Source organism: Cydia pomonella, chromosome 2 (assembly GCF_033807575.1).
Source record: "Cydia pomonella isolate Wapato2018A chromosome 2, ilCydPomo1, whole genome shotgun sequence".
Lineage (NCBI taxonomy): Eukaryota > Metazoa > Arthropoda > Insecta > Lepidoptera > Tortricidae > Cydia > Cydia pomonella.
In genome coordinates, this window is record NC_084704.1 from 10,885,295 (window position 1) to 10,905,012 (window position 19,718).

Below are 19,718 nucleotides of genomic sequence, written 5' to 3' on the forward strand. Positions count from 1 at the left end.
GATAACTTTTTGACAGTGCGAGCCTTATGGTTTCATCTTGGCAACATTTTACATGAAAATGTTTTAGATGGGATTTCACATTGTAAGTCCCTTATGACAATCATCCATCCCCTAATTTTAAGCACGATACTTCTAAGTCTATGCACGTGTTATCAAACAATGTGGTTTTGCTTTAACATATGCACACGATAGAGGGCATTGCTGGTTGAAAATTATTTCCAAATTTTGCTTTCTAATCTTTAATTGTAAGTTAATTTTTAGCTGACACGGAGCTCGCGTCCATAGTGAAGCTGCTGATTATCGACGAGGTCCATCTGCTCCACGGCGACAGGGGGCCAATAGTGGAAGCGATTGTCGCGAGGACACTTCGCCAAGTCGAGTCCAGTCAGAACATGATACGCATAGTCGGGCTTTCAGCGACGCTGCCTAACTATTTGGATGTTGCCCGGTGAGTTGATAAATCTAGATCTGATACAAATAGCGCGCACACTGTCTATTTGTATCGGAGTAAATGAGATAGCACTGTCGCATGTTACTGGGCCTGGGCAAGGGAATAATAAGAAAATTATATAAATAAAAAAAAGTGGATTATTAGTGTAATATTTTACTCAACCACGGTTTAGATATAAATGTTTTGAAATTGTGATTTTAATTGCAGACCCATAAGTCAAAACAATAAAGACATAGAACCGTTTAATTGTGATTTTAAGACCAATCTTTGCAATTATTTTCTATCAAGCCGATTCCGTTCAATCATGTATCGAGTACAACCACGGTCTTTGAAATATAATTAATATGAACATATATTTTTCTTACTTGACTAAAACAAATAGTCTTTCTTAAAAAACTGTTTAAGTAACATCAATTTCAAGGACATTGGGTGTTGACAGCCCCTTAAGGCTGTACTAGTTTCCACTTAGAAAAGGGGACGACGAAAGGGAAACGTATATGACCACTTCATTGGCAAGCCGGTAATAAATGTTACCTCTTAGGTTAACAATCTAAGTAGAACTCGAACCGTTCCAAGTGGAACTCTTGAATTTTTGGATCTACTTATCATTAAGCAAATATATTATGTAATGAGTAGTCCGGTCCGGTTATGCTGTAGTCGTCATTAAAATGGGTAATTTATTAAAATAAAAATAATATGCATCTTTACACAACGCATAAAATTACGTAATATTTGTTTAGGCATCAATTTTATAAAATAAAAAAATTGATTTGATGTGCGCAAGAATTCTTTATTTAAGGTAATTTATGTAGTATTTAATGTTCCCCTTTATTCATTTTAATTGTCTGATTTTCCACACTACTTGCGGTTCGTTTAGTTTATACGATATAGATAGTATCGGTTCATTAATGGAATACAATATCTTTCAATTCTTTCTACCGTGCAAAATTGAAATAAATAAATAAAGTAATAACAAAAACTTTGGATAACCAATGGTGATTGTGATATATCTAACGAAGGTGCATTATTTTAATTCTATTACTATTCTATAGCTCCTTCTATAGCAGTATTCAATCACGCAAACCTTTAGGTATCTAAGCATTATTAATAACAACTGAAATTCCCTGAATGAGTTTTTGACTAGATAACTATCGATATTATGTAAGTAGGTGTCGATTAAACTGAGAAGAAAATATGACAATCGATTAAGCATGTTTATTGCAAATTTCAGAGTTACATCAAGATCTTATATCAAGCTACTTTTCGCTGTCCGTAATTTATTTGTTGCTTGACACGAAGGGATCTTTGGTTCTGTTCGAACTCTCTAATCCTATAATAGAGGGCAAGATCTCCTACTCTTATGTCCAGAATTAGATGGAACAAATTGACACTGGCCACGTAAATAAAAGTAACCTTAATTCATAAAAGGTATAAAATTTATCGGTATTTCACGAAAGAAGCGCCCATTATGGCTGGACTTAACGTATTGTATACATTTGTATAATTGTGCAGGTTCTTGAGAGTGAACCCGAATATTGGGCTGTTCTTCTTCGACTCGCGGTTCCGCCCGGTCCCGCTGGAGCAGCAGTTTGTGGGGGTGAAGGAAGTCGGCAGCGGAGGGGGGGCACATCTTAGACAGGTAGATTCAAAGTATCCTAATTCAAATGTATTTGTCACTAGCCAAAATAACAGTAAAAGAGACTTTGAGCCCACGTAACTAGTGTAACTATTACTGATCATCTATGACAACATAAACTAGTAGATGATTATGTACTTCTGCGATACGTATCTTTTCTATTTCACAGGCAACTATCCCAAAGTTTCGAACCTAAAATGTATCATTTTATTAAACTAAAGTTAAAAACCATCGCCTTTTCTTTACTAAGTGGCTATATATATATATATATAACCTACGTCTATTACAGATGACAAAATTTATACACACTAATAAACTCGTATAGATTTGTCATGGAAAATAACAAATGAAATGAGTTAGTATCTCGTTTCGTAGAACTATAATAAACTTGAACAATTAACTATGTAGTGCTATTCGCAGTATAAGGACGATATGGGAATTAGTGCTCTTTACTGTCTATTGTTTAGTTACATAAGTTTAAGTATGTCTTATTATGTTATTGCATTGACATCACGTCTGCCGCGCTGCAGGGTTTTCACACAAAATGTAACTCATAATTATCAAAAAATATATTATCCTAACTTCTAATTAAGTATTTTCTTAGTAACCAAGTCCAGAGGATACTGAGCTATAAATAGATCAGATTTTACTCAAATGGAATGTAAATTGCGGCACTATTAATTTTTTTATCAAGCTTTACCGCAGTTCTTCATTGCCCCAGCTGGGCAAAAATGCTTTCGTATGTCCGGATGTTCTCCTCTTTGGGTCACATTTCTCAACCGATTCTCGTGAAGTTTTGTCCAGAAGATACTGAAGATACAGAACTTCACGAGAATCGGTTGAGAAATGTGACCCAAAGAGGAGAACATCCGGACATACGAAAGCATTTTTGCCCAGCTGGGGCAATGAAGAACTGCGGTAAAGCTTGATAAAAAAATTAATAGTGCCGCAATTTACATTCCATTTGAGTAAAATCTGATCTATTTATAGCTCAGTATCCTCTGGACTTCACAATCTTCTGTATCTTCTGTAGTTAGAAAGATTTTTATGGTCGTTTCGTTTTTTGCAAAATGTTCAAAATGGTATTTGTGGCACTTAAAACCATTGTTAATTCGCTGTGATGTGATAATGACTTAACGATAGAAGGATATTTATTTTCACATTTTTTAAGCTCATGAATCATAACGCGAGGCTTACAGCTTTTAAATCCTTTGCTAATCACAATCAAATATCGACAGATACAAATAATGAACGACATATGCTACGACAAAGCCGCCGACATGGTCCAAAAGGGTCACCAGGTCATGGTATTCGTCCACGCGCGTAACGCCACGCACACCACGGCCATGGTTCTCAAAGAGCTGGCCCAGAAGAAGGGCCACCTAAAGCACTTCGAGCCTGAGGACTCAGGAGGATTCCTGAAGGCGAAAAAAGCTATTAGCAGCAGTCCTAATAAGGTGCTAAGCGAGCTGTTTGCGGCTGGGTTCGCGTGCCATCACGCTGGCATGCTGCGGAGTGATAGGTAAGACTTAATGCAGGGCTGACCCTTGCCACAATGTTAAATACAGTAGAAACTCGATTATCCAAACTAATTTCGGGTGAGATCAAACGAAAATATTTTTTTTAATTTAAGAAGGACTGCACCAGCATTTCATAAAATAATACATTTTTATTTATTTATTTATTTATACAAGGAATTCCAACAGCTATAAAAAATACATTAAACTTTTTAGATAGTAGTACAGAGCCAATTACAGGAACTCGCAAATAGAAACTGTATATATAATAACAAAATACACACTAGATACAAAAGCACATGTGACACAAGATATTACAATATGAAATATATCAAGGTTACAATTAATAAAAAAAGAGAGACCAAGAAATAGATATGAGCAATAAGCAAGAACACTTATAACTTATGAAATTACACTAAGATAAACAACTTATATTCGCATTTAGATGAACAACATGGACCGGGCTCAAATACATTAAAGTTACAGATCACACTCCATAGCATATCACTACCTGCAACATGTTATTTAGAAGCATTGATTGACTAGATTGCGCCTTACACTAGGGATTGAGCAATTAAAAACGTCAATATCTAGATCCTTCGACAAATTATTCAAGTTACGAGCTGCGCAACACAGGAAACTATTTTGCCTATAATTAGATAAAGTGCGTTTAACTGAAAGGGGGGGATAAAATCTTTTAGACCGAGTGGGCGTATTGAACGAAAGTTTAGAAAGAAGTTGTGGACAATCAATATTGCCAGTGGTGATATGGTTTAACTGAAGAACGACTGCAGCAGGATAATTGAAGGTTCAAATAAGCTAACTAGCATTCGGTCAATCGAGAATCTGAAATAAGCTGAGTTGCCCTGGGCATTTTCCGCAAATCAGCAACCGTTATTCCTGATTTACGTGAAAAACGAGGTGGCGTTACTTAATCCCCCCAAGCTCATCCACGAAACCTAGCAAGCAAAACCTACACCCAAACCTGTTCCTATATATATTATACCTGCGTGGAGTACAAACCAAAGTTTTGTTGTTTTCTCTGATTCCGTGCACGCTCTGCACATGGGGCTATCTATTTTATTTTATCCATATTATAGAAATGTCTGTTTAGTGTTTAAAGTGTTATGTACTGATCCTACTATTTATCGTAGTTGATATTTAGGTGTCTTCGGTTATATTTTGGTGATCTTGTAGTTCAGTACCGATAGTAGACTCACTTAAATAATAATGTTGCAATATTTATCTGTTCATAGGAACATGGTAGAGAGATATTTCTCTGAAGGCTACATAAAGGTGCTCGTGTGCACGTCCACTCTGGCTTGGGGGGTGAATTTGCCCGCACATGCAGTTATTATAAGGGTAAGTGCAAAATTATGCTGTTATAATGCAGGTTTCATTAATTGTTTTCGTATATTAAGTGAGCATGCACTGCAACTAATCGCATCAAAGCACGAAACGAGCTCCAATTATGTTACTACGTCGTTTATTCCATAGCGAATTGATTAAGAAGAAATACTACCAGAACTCTACATATCTTATGAACTGGTTATCGTATATTCGCGATTTTGTATTTGGACCCATAGGTAGTAAAAGTTGTTCAGCACAGCTTCACATTTACCACTTAAAATGGGTAAAGGTTGAAAAAACACCCTGTATGCATTATTACTCCGAGATTCACATTATCATCATCATCATCTTCCTCGCGTTGTCCCGGAATTTTGACACGGCTCAAGGGAGCCTGGGCGCCGCTTGGCAACTAATACCGAGAATTGGCGTAGGCACTAGTTTTTACAAAACGGTTTAGTCCGGTTTTCCTTCACCTGAAAGCGAATGGAAAATAACAAATGTTATTTCGTACATAAGTTCTGAAAAACTCATTGGTACGTGCCGGGATTTGAACCCGCGACCTCCGGATTGCAAGTCGCACGCTCTTACCGCTAGGCCACCAGCGGCACTTAAAGTTTCACATAGCATAGTCCATATTATAAATTAAATAGTACAGTCAAGGTTAAGTCCGCCATTTGTACATTTTTCTTTATTTGTGCAATAAAGTTGAAATAAATAAATAAATAAGGTATTAAATATCCACACGGAAAAAATGCCAAAGATATGTATATACTATCTTAATACATGGGCAATTTTGGCACTTTGTACGTGCCGATATTTTATATACCATACTTGTATGTAATTTTTAGGGTGGACAGATGGTTTAAACCAGATTTTTCTACCTTAAATATAATAACCCTTCCTAATTAATATATACTAAAAATCAAACGGGTCAGAAATGTCCGTCAAGATTCAAAACATGATTTTGTGTGTCAATACCCGCATTGTTTTTAGGGTTCCGTACCCAAAGGGTCAATCGAGACTAAGACTCCGCTGTCCGTCCGTCCGTCCGTCCGTCTGTCACCAGGCTGTATCTCATGAACTGTGATAGTTAGGCAGTTGAAATTTCTACAGATTATGTATTTCTGTTGCCTCTATAACAACAAATACTAAAAACAGAATAAAATAAATATTTCTTTCCAATATCGAGGTTCTCATCCAATCACCGAAGCTAAGCAACGTCAGGCAGGGTCAGTACTTGGATGGGTGACCGTTTTTATAGATAATGGTACGGAACCCTTCCTGTGCGAGTCCGACTCGCACTTGGCCGATTTTTTTGATAAACTCTTGCATGGGATCCAACTGCCACTGATGCCATTGTAGCTATTTCTTTCTATAGTAAATAAATGATTCTTATTCTATTGTAAGGACTTGCTCATTGAAACAATGAATATTGGAAGTGTTTTTATTCGTAAAGCGCTATCTCACTCTTACCTTATTGTTTTACATATGTAGTCTATCCTTATTACTCTAGTGGTGTTATTACATATCGAATGGGACTACTATGGTTCGACCTAATTATCGATTTTGCCCTTACACTATTATTATTTCTCCAGGGTACAGAGATCTACGACCAGAGTCACGGCACATTCGTGGACCTCAGTATTCTGGACGTATTACAAATCTTCGGCCGCGCCGGGCGGCCGCAGTTCGACAAGTCCGGCACGGGCATCATAATAACCACCCACGACAAGCTCACGCATTACCTCAAGTCGATGACCAATCAATTTCCGATCGAGAGTAACTTTATCAATTTGTTGGCTGATAACTTGAATGCTGAGGTAAGTTCGTAGCAAAAAACTACTGCCAAATCGAACATTATGTCACATACAAACAATACACCTTTGTCCAATATCTGTTTCATCAACCAAAGAGTTACCGGGTCAAAGAAATGCGTGTGCACCCGGTGGTTGTGTAATATATACATCGTGTTTTTTTTTCGTTAATTGCAAGGGTGCATTTCTTGACAAATGACACATCGACTGCCAAATCGAACATTATGTCATATACAAACACAACACACCTTTGTCCAAAGTCTGTTTCAGCATCCAAAGAATTAAGAATCAGATAGTAGAGTAAAAGTTAGTTTTTAGAGTTAGTTAGTGCACCCGGTGGTATACACCGTGTTTTTTTTTTGTTAATATCAAGAGTGCATTTCTGAGCTTAAATTAAGTTACTTTCAATAATGTCAAAAGACACCGGCGCTCTAATTAACTTCATTTCGGAGATAATCAATAATTTATTTTTATCTGATAAGGCCCTAACGAGGATGTACACTTGCCTTAGGGCTTGTTTACATATTGATTAGTGTTTAGTACGAGTTTATACATTTGCTACTAAACGTAAGTACTTTATGACGATCGATGATCGAAATGACATTGATATGTCACAGTTATCAATTGTTTGGTTAAGTTCAATGTAATGCCCGTGTTACAACAACGCTATATGCAGCCTTTAATTATTTTGGTATAAAAATAAATATATATATTTTAAATTAAGTTTTAAAATTAGCCATTTAGTTTCCTTAAACGTTTTTACCGATACCCCGAAGCTAACGGAATTCAATAAAAACGCGGTGTATACGAAGTTATATCACATGTCACATCACCTAGGTTCATGTAACATAATACGTAGGTTGCAATATGTATCTTGCACACCGAACCTCAACAGACATAGACCTAATAAAATTTATTCTATATTAGGTGGCGCTAGGAACTGTCACCAACATAGATGAAGCAGTAGAATGGCTGAGTTACACGTACTTATTTGTACGCATGAGGATCAATCCACAGGTATGAACTACCCCCCCTAAACTATTAACAAGACGTATTTAAATGACTCAATCATTGAGTTTACGAAGGCGAGATAAACTTAGCTAGAATTTTTTCCTGTGGTCATTAGATTTCACGCATTCGCGGAAAGCAAATAAAACCCCAAAGTGATCATTCTTCCACTAACCGATTTCTTGACTTCTTGTACTAAAACATAAAATGTAATTTTGTTCCAAATCAATAGGTATATGGCCTAACCTATGGCGACGTTCAAGAAGAACCAATGTTGGAGACTAAACGTAGGCAGCTTATCACGGCGGCGGCCATGACGCTCGACAAAACACACATGATACGGTACAACGAACGGACCGGCGACCTTAACATTACAGGTATGCTTTATGAGACTTTCCATATAATTGATCAGATTATCTACTTTCAACTCGACTATACTGACATTGTAAAATTTCTCATTCACACTTATGTGGTCATGGCCTCATGGCGAGAGTAAGAGAGATACTGATACGTTCTCGGTGGTCAGTTTCGTGTACGGCAAGTATAGAACATACCAGAATCGTGTGAGAGCGAGAGATTAGCTGCAGCGAGTACATTATCTGTACAACATGACAATGTCAATGACCTTGCGCCTTAAGGCTGTAAATGTAAGAATGAGACTTAGTGTTAATGCTGCGTTTCCACTAGTGATGTTCGAGGGAGGGATGTATTTATTAAGAACCATTTGAAAATTGCCGACTAGAGCTGCCCTGTGGAAGAAATTTAAATGAACTGATTCTATTGGTTCATAACAAACACATTCCTCGCTGCGCAGCCTAAGCCTGTACCTTAGAGGGTCCAATCCTCCGCGTTTAGGCACTTGTTTCAAATATGTGTAATAGAAGCATAATCTTCCTTAGTCAGTCGGATAATGAACGTTAACTGTATGTTATCTCATTTTATTGACAGATTTGGGCCGAACCGCCAGTCACTACTACATAACCTGCGAAACTATGGAAGTGTTCAACTCTATGGTTCGAAAATCCATGACACAGGGCTACGTTTTAGAGATGCTTACAAGGTGCTCCGATTTCCAGCAGCTCAAAGTAAGTAGCTGGTTCCTAGCGTACCTTTAAATAATATCCGTACATTTCATAGTTATTCACTATGACTATAAAGTCTCAACTATCTTCAGAATAATAAAAATAGTCTAACTGTCTAAAAGTGTACTGGATTTCTTTAACATATGACCGCCACACTAGGCTAGTCCTGTCTCGTGGAGTCAGCTGAAATAAAATACCAATTCTTAATTAAATAACTTCCTGCGCTGAAATTTTGGTTTTGTAAAATCTATTAAATAAATAAATAAATAAATAAATATTATAGGACATTATTACACAAATTGACTAAGTCCCACAGTAAGCTCAATAAGGCTATTACTAGATGTCATCATAGTTTTTAAATATTTTAACTTGTATTAAACGTTTCACAGTTGAAAATGATAGCTGCGGCGTCATAGAACTGGATAAAGGCTTAGAATTTCCCTTGGGTACAACCTCTCTTCTGTCGTTCGGTTGTGCCACAAGGTTAAATCTTACCCCGATTTACCAAAAAATGTTTATAGGTGCGTAAAGAAGAACTCACGGAACTGTGGAACCTGAAGGACCAGTATTGCGAATTACGTATAGAGGACGCTCCCGAGGACATTCACTGGAAAATCAACATCTTGCTGCAGACTTACTTGTCAAGGGGTCGCGTCAACGGATCTTCGCTACAGTCCGATTTAAACTATATCAGCCAGGTATATATATATATTGGTTGACTGGTAGAGAACGCCTTAAGGCATTAAGTCCGCCATTTGTACCTTCATGTATTGTGCAATAAAGATTAAATAAATCAATATATATAATTATATATATCTATCGATGGTGTCTATTAATACCGCGATGTACATATAAGAAACGTAAATGGGTAGATCAAATTGTTTGTATATTGGTTAAATACTATAAAGCGCGCGGTTGTTTTATGTGATAAACGCAGCGTTAAACGTTTGTCTTTTGTCTCACACTCATTTTACATCAGACAATCTAATGACCATACATTGTTTTACGCGGTAAATGCAGCGGTAAGCGCATTGTAATTTTTCCTACATTACGTTGATCGTATAAAATAACCGTACGCTTAAAATCAGGATTTTAAATGTGATCCGAAGCGGCCGTTACAAGAGAAAGTTCACATGTTAGTAGTAGTACACTAAGGGTAACCTCAACTCCGCGACAATTAATAGCTCAAATATTGCACGGTCAAAAAAACAGATATAGAACAACTTCTTGCAACTTGGTGATACTGCAGTAGATGTTTGAGAACTGCTCTCAATTTTGAAATAATTATTTTTTGAGTTGAGACTCGTTATCTTGAGTGTATTCTAACAGGTTCCTTATATTATAGAGTGTTTTACCCATTACCAACTTCTGCGTTCACAAGTCTACGATCTTTCCAGAATGCGGTGCGCATAATCCGCGCATTGTTCGAGATCACGCTTCGCAAAAACAACGCCTACATGGCCGCGCTGTACCTCAAGATGGCGAAGATGCTCGAACTGCAGCAGTGGGACTTCTACAGCGACATGCGGCAGTTCAACTGCTTCCCTAACGAGGTGCTCAAGCATATCGAGTACCCGATGCTCAAGCCGGATCAGATCCGGGATATGGATTGGAAAGAACTTGGTAAGATTTGTAAAGTTTTGCAATATAGCGGTTCTCAAGATGGCGAAGATGAACTGCAGCACTTAAACCAAAAGTTTTTCATTATTTCATTGAGAAATAAAATGATATTATTTTTATTTCTAGGTGACCTTATAAGGAACCCAAAAGCAGCGCGGCACCTAAAGAAGTGTGCCGACGAATTCCCTTTGTTGGAGATGGAAGCCAGCCTGCACCCAATAACGAGAACCGTGCTGCGGATACGACTCACCATCACACCTAATTTCAAGTGAGTAAGCGTTTCTGGGTTACTAACACTTGGTACAAGATTATTGCCTATGTCAAACAATCGTCATACATGTCGCGTCAAATGATAAGCCGTAGTTCCTTCAAATATCTTTTGTTGGCTTTAATTAAAAAATAATTGAATATTTTTATTACTAAAATGTGCTAAACTTCCAAAATATGTCTACAAACATTTTACGTAAGCTACTCCATATAAAAATGAATTTTCATAGGGATCATTCGACGCGACAAGTATACGTTGAGCTAGAGGCCGTCACCTCAATAGGCAGTTGCCCAGTCGCTATCCTAGTGTCCTCTTCGAGTTCAAATATGAAATTGCATGGGTGTCGCCAGGGGGGGAGGGGGGGGCTTGGCGACATATGAACTTTACTAATAATGTCATGATTACAGATGGAACGATAAATATCACGGCAAAGCGCCCGAAGCATTCTGGATATGGGTGGAGGACCCTGACAATGACATTATGTACTACAATGAGTTTTTCCTCATCACCAAGAAACAAGTACGTTAAACAACTCTATTACTTTTAAGTAAGCATGCAAAATAATACGATCGATTTTCATTGAAGTGTTCCGTGATGATGATTTCATTGAACACTACTATATACTTATTGTCTTATGGTAGTTATGGTTACATTTATTATCTATAATAACTTTTATGTGTCGTTTAGAATATTTTAATTCTGCATCCATTGTATTACACTGTTGTTAAATTTAAATAGGTATAGGTGGATTGTTCTAAATGGAAATAATTTATTAGCTTTATAATTTTCAAGAAATATTTATAGTCGAGATTCCCAAAGCGATATTGATATTTTGTAATGGTTTTTTGCAATAGCTCGTCATCACTGCCTAGCCATGTTCCCGTATGTCATCATATCAATGGGATCGGGTTCATCGTGTCTTGGGCCAATCCTGCCTATTTTGCTTTATTAAAGCTAGCTCTCTTCGTATGTTGGTGTTTTCCCTCGGCAATCTTTAGAACTTTTCTAGCCGTGGCCTTCTCTCACGAAAGAGCACATTCAGCTTTCCCGCATATTTTCTTGGATAGAAACCACAGTAAATGTTACTCTTAATGCATAAGCCTTATTTCTGCCCCTTCCTCCCACGGGAGGGATCCCACCCTTCTCCTCCCTTTTCCTCCCTTGCCCATCGCGAAATTTACTATAATTATTGAAGTGAAAACGTCTTAAGCGGCGCTGTGCACCTTTTGTGATGGGGAAAAAATGTTAAACCCGCGTCAGGGGTCACGTGACCGTCAGATTGAAAATTCGTAACACGGGCACGTGACATCATGGTGACGTGCAAATTGAATGTCAACGAAGCCTGGTTACTTTTGAAAAATCGTTTCTCATTCAAGTGTGACATTTTATTTTCTTCATAATCAAAGTGCTTTCATAACGGTTAAAGAGGTTTAATCTTTGTTAATTGTGTTGTATTGTATCTTTGTGTTGTTGGGTGTCCATGATTATAGATACTCAAGTTTTTCCTTACCAAAAAGTTAAATAACAGAAAAGAAGCATGATTGTTTTACTTAATATGATGGGGAACGATTCATTAACATTTACTGATTGTGTAGCTGATTGCTACTCAATTTATCAAAAATATCAAAAGTGCACAGCGTTAACATTCAAGTTTTCACTTCTGCCGGCACTCCCGGAATGCAACCCGATTTGTTTATATCGCTGCGTCGAGTTGCGTTACTAATAAGAGCTAATGGGTATTGATTAAGCTGAATAACTCTGTTGTTTTAGGTAATAACAAATGAACCACAAGAACTCATAATAACGATACCCATCACAGAACCTCTACCGCCGCAATATTACATTAGAGCAACATCTGAAAGGTAAGAGTCGATTTTCACTTATTTATTTTACAATAATATAAAGCTTATTTCCTATCTACTAAATTAAAAACTCATAAGAACCTACTTTCGAAACCAGACCGGCCATAGGACGTCAACATAACTATGGATTTCAAGTATAATAAATATTGAATATCGGTTCAGTAATTATTGTTTATATCCCACGTCGGTGGTAAACAAGCATACACACAAAGATATAAAACGAATTGAAAATAATATGCGAAAATAAATTAAATATGCCCTTTTTTTAGATGGCTGGGTTCTGAAAGCGTGTTGCCCTTGACATTCCAGCATCTAATTTTGCCTGAGACACATCCGCCGCACACAGGTACGTGCAGATCGAGTGGGACCAAGGTGTGACTAAACGAATACACGAGTCACATGTAATTGAATCGGCTCCATATAACCATTGTTGCTAATAGTATTGCCGTCAATCAAATTTACTTTTATCGGTTACGATCCTGCAAATTGCTAAAACTAATTTTTCGTGTTTTAATATAAATATATAATTGAAAAGTGGAAAAATCGTTCGCAGGCTTTTCTTCTTGTTAAAATTTAATTTAAATATATTAATAGTTTATAAAATGGCTTACAGACACTCGTCCAACAAATGCTTACATAAAATTTCTATCCCACCATTGTGAAAAGTTTCAATTACTTTCCTACATGAAATATTATTCTCGCTAATCACATCGAAAGAAAAATCTCAAATACTTTATCATACGAAGGAAAGATAAAAGGAACAACATCCTTATTCTTCAATCTAATCTTAGAAACCACAGCAATTCGCAAAGGAAATCCTCTTGAGAAGTTACCGACCCGCGCAAGATACCGTACCCTAGCAATCAATACTGCTCCTAAATACCTGAAGCGCTTTGGAGTATCTATTGTTAATAGGCTCAATATGGATCATCAAATTAATTTGCAGACCTACTAGAGCTCCAGCCGCTCCCAGTGACGGCGCTCAATAACCCGTCGTACGAGATGCTGTACAACTTCAGCCACTTCAACCCCATCCAGACGCAGATCTTCCACTGCCTGTACCACACCGACAACAACGTGCTGCTTGGAGCGCCCACCGGCTCCGGCAAGACCATAGTCGCTGAAGTGGCCATGTTTAGGGTGTTCAACCAGTACCCCGAGTGTAAGGTAGGGTTAACTTGCCTTCAACTCCAGCCCGTCGTCCAAGATGCTGTACAATATTTTCTCAAAAATGTCGAACAAGGTTAACTTTGGCGACCAACGCAAAGTGCTACACTACGCACTGTTAGTAAGTCAAAAATTAAAACGTTAAAAACATTGCAGGATCGATTCACGTGACAACAATGTTGCATATAAAAAATTAATTGTAATCCCACTTCAAATGAGTGCCTACTCTGTCAGCATTCTCTGCGATGGTGGCAAACAAGCATAAGGCCCGCCTGATGGTAAGCAGTCTCCGTAGCCTATGGACCCCTGCAAATCCATAAGTGTTAAATGCGCGTTGCCAACCCTAACAATCGCACCCTCGTTGAACTCTGGCATCCTTACTCACCGGCAGGAACACAACACTATGAGTAGGGTCTAGTGTTACGTGGCTGCAGTTTTCCGTAAGGTGGAGGTACTTCCCCAGTTGGGCTCTGCTCTAGATCTGTAATGACATCTGCTGTGCCCTACCATACAAAGCGGAACTTCCCGGGTCCAAATAGCTACATTTCCCGCCTCGGTAATAATGTACATTTTAAATATTGCTCTATGAAATATGTGTAAGTTAATGTTTAAAATATTTATTTATTTTATTTGATACACTAGCAGTTCTTGGAGCTGATGCGTGTATATCGCAGCACTTGTGTTTATTTAGCTAAAATGTGTATCTAGTCTATGAAATATGTATTTTCAGGTAGTGTACATTGCACCTCTAAAAGCTCTTGTGAAGGAGCGCATCAAAGATTGGAAAATAAGACTGGAAGAGAAATTGGGCAAGAAGGTCGTCGAATTGACAGGTTAATGAATACTATTTCTTTATTCAACATACTGCTTTTGCTTCCTACATGGCTTAATTTTCTCGGTAAAATAACTCGGTAAAACAGTATAGACTCTATACTGTCATTTTACCAGGAACCTCTACTCTATACTATAGAGACTTCCCCTGTTTTCCATTGTGCTGTCATAGACGACGAAAAACATCTCCAGTATTTATAGTCTGGCAAACGAGTATGTCTTTCAAATTTGCTGCATTTTGCCAATAGTGGTTTACCAGACCATAAATCAGGGATCGGAACCGGTTTTTTGCAAAAACATAGAAATAACCATATATTTCGGTTTATTTTATACTCTAAATGTAGGACTCAGTTGTGTTTTCAGATAACGACTTCGTATTATTAGATTGCCTAATTAGAAATGAAGTAATTAACAAAGAACGAAAAAATACCGTTTTCGTTCCCATACAAAAAATACCGGTTTCCGATCCCTGCCATAAATGATATACAATTCGCAGGCGACGTATCCCCGGATATCCGGGCCATCCGCAGCTCCCACGTGATCGTGACCACGCCCGAGAAATGGGACGGCATCAGTCGCTCGTGGCAGACCAGGAATTATGTGCGCGATGTAGCGCTTATAGTCATCGACGAAATACACCTCTTGGGCGAAGACAGGGGGCCGGTGTTGGAGGTTATAGTTTCGAGGTAAGGGACACTAATAGTCTTTTAATACAGTGTTAAGGTATAATTTTGTTTGACACAAAGTATCCAGAAATAGGACTTATTCACAAAATACATGGTTCAATACGTTTAAAAGCAAATTTAAAATATGGTTAATAAATTTCTTTCTCAAAGAAAATAAGTAGGTTAAGTTAAAAATACAAACTGTAAAAATTTTACATTGCAAATACTAATAATCTACCCAAATTAGACCTTAATGTAATACACATCAATTATAGTTTTTTTTACAGTAAAAAGTGCTGTATTTCGACAAAAACTGTCAGGCAGTTTGGCGAAACAATATTATAGTTATTGTGTAATACTTTTGTTAAAATAAACTAAAAAAAAGGTTCGTGTCAAATTCATGGTCAAATTGACGGAGGCTACATTTTAAGACATTCACTGCTAAGCTACGGCCGTAGCGCTACATCGTAACCAAGGTTTTTTGGTATGTAGCGAAAAGTCGGTATCGTCAATAGCGCTGAATAGGTTAAAATTAATCTATATAATTATGCTGTTGCATATTGTTTTACCTTCCCCTACTCCCTACACAAATTAAGTTATTGTTTCAGAACAAACTTTATTGAGTCTCATACGTCTAGAAGGCTGCGGATTATCGGTTTATCCACTGCGCTCGCGAACGCTAAAGACTTGGCGAATTGGTTGAACATTGGCGAAATGGGGTTGTACAACTTCAGACCCTCTGTGCGACCGGTTCCTTTGGAGGTAATATTCGAATTATATTGGTATATCGTTGTTTTTTGCATACTTGGTTGTCAAAACATCAAAGTATGGTTGTTAGCTTTGTAGCTGGCCCCCAACGGCTTATCCTTTGTCTATTGTTAACAAAAACCGCGCGTCCCACTTACCTGCAAAAAAAAGAGCCGGGTAACTTTAACCGGTTATTTAATTAGAACTCCTATGGTAATTGAAATAAGATTCAAAATGAACAAATGGAAAAATAATTTGTGATTTCTTGTGTGATCCCTATACGGTTACTGAGTGCCGGCGAGTCGAACGCTACCGAACCAGTCTAAAATGTGTCCTCGATATGCGGACAAAGGCGCGTTATCGGAGAGCGCACCTACACTGGTTTTTTGAGCGTTGGACTAGCCCGCGCTCAGGTGCCAATTAGAATTATACTACCCTTTTTTTGCAGGTAGTGTCACGCGCGGTTTTAGTTAACAATAGACAATGGATAAGCCGTTGCGGGCCAGCTTCAGAGCTGACAACTATACATATTAGATAAAGTTAATAAAGCAAAAGTCTGGCCAACACTATGCAGAACTGAGTGCCTCCACCGCAAGCACCTTATTTCAATGGGCGACTATACATTTGCTGATTAAGATAGCGAGAGTATGTTAGTGACAAGATATTTAATTCGTAGTTATAGGAATTTAATTCGTACTTAGCTCAGAGAAATAACTAAAATGTCGAGATGAAAAGAGATAAGGTTCACTACACTTAAACTGAGATATGGTTCGTTCTCTGCATTCGCACACTCGCGCTCGTTGTTCGTGTCGCTAATCACACGAATATCAAAACTGCCAACCTGCCAAGTGGTCTTTCAACTGGGTGGATAACTATGATTTTTGTGTGAGCAGGTGCACATATCCGGACACCCAGGCCGCCACTACTGCCCGCGCATGATGACCATGAACAAGCCCACGTTCCAGGCCATCCGCCAGCACTCGCCCGCCGCGCCCGCGCTCGTCTTCGTGTCCAGCCGGAGACAGACCAGGTACGCCTCATCTCTGACATCCCATCTTCGTCTCTACGTGTAGACAGACCATGTACGTCTTTCGATTGTATCTGGGAGTAAATACACATAATAGAGCACTCAATCTCACGCGTTGACAAAATGTCGCGGCCCTCACTTGCTAGGAGTATTCAGTAATATTTTCTGCAAACTTTTCTTCATTCTTCATCAAGTCTGCAGTAGACCATGTCTACCGCGTTTATATATACAGCCACCAAAAACAATTTATCTCCGACGTTACAGTATAAATTGTCTGCAATAGACGAAAGGGAACGATGATTGTGCAATGTGCATATTTGTCGTCGCTTAGTGCCTGCTTTTCAAGTCATAAAATAAACAGAACCAATTTATATGCATTAAAATGCCAAAAATACACACCGAAATGATTTTTTTTGTTACTAGGTTAACCGCATTAGACCTAATCGCGTACCTCGCAGCCGAAGACAACCCGAAACAATGGCTGCACATGCAAGAGTCAGAAATGGAGCAAATCCTGTCGAACATTCGGGAATCGAACCTTAAGTTGACCCTAGCGTTCGGCATCGGCATACATCACGCGGGCTTGCACGAGAGAGACAGAAATACGGTTGAAGAATTGTTTATCAATCAGAAGATTCAGGTTTGTGTCGTAGTCTGGTTGTCTTTTATAAATAGGTTTTACCCAACAAATGGATAGAACTGTTTTACTAAGCCTGAGTTCTGTCATTTGTTGTTTTTGTTTCGTCATTTTGAAACTGTCTCAAAAGTTACCTGCGATGAAGTCTCTTTTTCACTGGACCGGAAACTAGACGCAAAGAAAATAGCCAATCACATTACACGTGGCTCGTAGATTGAATGTAAATTTCAGCGTGTAACAGTTCGATAGGTGGAGGTAAATCAACATCTACTATCGGCTCTACCTCCATTACAAAGTAAGCACTGCGCTCCCTCTCTCGCTATGAACTGTCATCGTTGTTCCTGCTTCGATATAGGGAGCATACATGGAACTGTGTGTTATTATCGTAAAGTGTCATCATAAAAGTTAAGTTCCCGATACAGGCCACAAAATGGACTAACCCATTTCAATATTTCAGGTCCTAATCTGCACGGCAACGCTGGCGTGGGGCGTGAACTTCCCCGCACATCTCGTAGTGATCAAGGGCACGGAGTACTTCGACGGCAAGCAGAAGCGATACGTGGACATGCCCATCACGGACGTGCTGCAGATGATGGGCCGCGCCGGCCGCCCGCAGGTCTATACTAGGCATATACCAGCACTTGCAATTTTCATATTACTAATTACTAACAGTGTCGTTATATCCAACAGTATGACAACGAAGGTGTCGCTGTCGTGCTGGTACACGACCAGAAGAAGAACTTCTACAAGAAGTTCCTGTACGAGCCGTTCCCTGTCGAATCCAGTCTTCTCGAGGTGCTCGCCGACCATCTCAACGCCGAGATCGTAGCTGGTACGTAGGGTCAAAGCATGACAACTTATGCAACAATTCCTTCCTGTTTGGAAACTTTATATGTTTATCTTCTTACTTTATTTACAGGTACTGTGCAATCAAAGCAGGACATCCTTGACTACCTAACATGGACGTATTTCTTCCGTCGCCTGCTCAAAAACCCGTCTTACTACAACTTGGAGAGCTTAGAGCCCCAGGATATCAACTACTATCTATCGAATCTGGTGCAAACATCTCTTGATGCCCTGAGCAGTGCCAACTGTGTAGAGATCGAAGAGGTACACACTAAGTAGTGCCTTCTTACCGCTGGTTCATTGCTTCAAACTACAAAGCCTTAATATATTATACTACGTTTATGGCCAACATGTGGCATTCCTTCTTTATGCCATAATCTGAAATTACCACTCTAAGGATAGGATCTAAATTTTAACGGACTCTGCATCAAAATCAGCGTGACATTGCTAGAAAAAAATAAAACTTTCAAAAAGAATTCGGAATCACCAAAAATATTTTATTAGACTTTGATCAAAAGAGAACTACAAAACACGTATAAGGTTGCGAATCATATATTATTGTAAAATAATTGAATCCATTCGAAATTGCAAATATTGCAATAAAAAGTAGCTGAAGAAATCAACAGATAGCCAGAGTGTAAGTATGTAATTGCAACAAGTATTTATACTTTTTTTACAGGACCAACGTACACTCCACACAACATGGATGGGCCGTATCGCCTCTTACTATTACTTGTCCCACAAAACGATGGCTCACTTCAGCCAATCTTTACATGGCGACCTGGACTTTGACATGCTGCTACGCGTTCTCAGCGACTGCGAGGAGTACGCCACGTTACCTGTGAGACATAACGAAGATGTGCTCAACGGGTAAGTTGCTAGTAAATAATCTAGAAGGTTCGATTGCATCATAATAATTCAAGTACTATGCATTTTAGAAAACTTATTTAAATTTACACATCTGTCATATTGGCCCTAAGTATGAGACGATGATCCAGATCGTATACTACTTAAACTTACCCGCTGTAATTGACGCACATTTGATGCCAAAATAACTTAATATCTAGCATGAACACAACCTGCCAGACGAATCGCGAGCAATACAGAGCCATAATCGAATCCTTCGCCGCCCACACGATACATATTTGTTGCACAACTGCTGCAATTTTTTTATCTATAATATTTCATCA

The 19,718-nt window shown here is 38.5% G+C and overlaps 1 protein-coding gene across 3 annotated transcripts in view; it reads left to right on the forward strand.

Annotated features, from left to right (window-relative positions):
• LOC133534120 (activating signal cointegrator 1 complex subunit 3) overlaps positions 1-19,718 on the forward strand; it is a 40,482-nt gene that overhangs the window by 16,358 nt on the left and 4,406 nt on the right. For all 3 annotated transcript variants that reach the window (XM_061873211.1, XM_061873216.1, XM_061873222.1), the window contains 24 exons: positions 262-448; positions 1,964-2,090; positions 3,326-3,609; positions 4,861-4,966; positions 6,550-6,774; positions 7,696-7,785; positions 8,009-8,153; positions 8,725-8,861; positions 9,380-9,556; positions 10,256-10,481; positions 10,605-10,746; positions 11,154-11,265; positions 12,517-12,608; positions 12,878-12,954; positions 13,555-13,775; positions 14,506-14,608; positions 15,103-15,292; positions 15,880-16,033; positions 16,912-17,048; positions 17,469-17,685; positions 18,140-18,298; positions 18,373-18,514; positions 18,602-18,792; positions 19,208-19,398. In XM_061873211.1, coding sequence (XP_061729195.1) covers positions 262-448; positions 1,964-2,090; positions 3,326-3,609; positions 4,861-4,966; positions 6,550-6,774; positions 7,696-7,785; positions 8,009-8,153; positions 8,725-8,861; positions 9,380-9,556; positions 10,256-10,481; positions 10,605-10,746; positions 11,154-11,265; positions 12,517-12,608; positions 12,878-12,954; positions 13,555-13,775; positions 14,506-14,608; positions 15,103-15,292; positions 15,880-16,033; positions 16,912-17,048; positions 17,469-17,685; positions 18,140-18,298; positions 18,373-18,514; positions 18,602-18,792; positions 19,208-19,398 — 3,832 coding nt within the window. The remainder of the gene's footprint in view (positions 1-261; positions 449-1,963; positions 2,091-3,325; positions 3,610-4,860; positions 4,967-6,549; positions 6,775-7,695; positions 7,786-8,008; positions 8,154-8,724; positions 8,862-9,379; positions 9,557-10,255; positions 10,482-10,604; positions 10,747-11,153; positions 11,266-12,516; positions 12,609-12,877; positions 12,955-13,554; positions 13,776-14,505; positions 14,609-15,102; positions 15,293-15,879; positions 16,034-16,911; positions 17,049-17,468; positions 17,686-18,139; positions 18,299-18,372; positions 18,515-18,601; positions 18,793-19,207; positions 19,399-19,718) is intronic.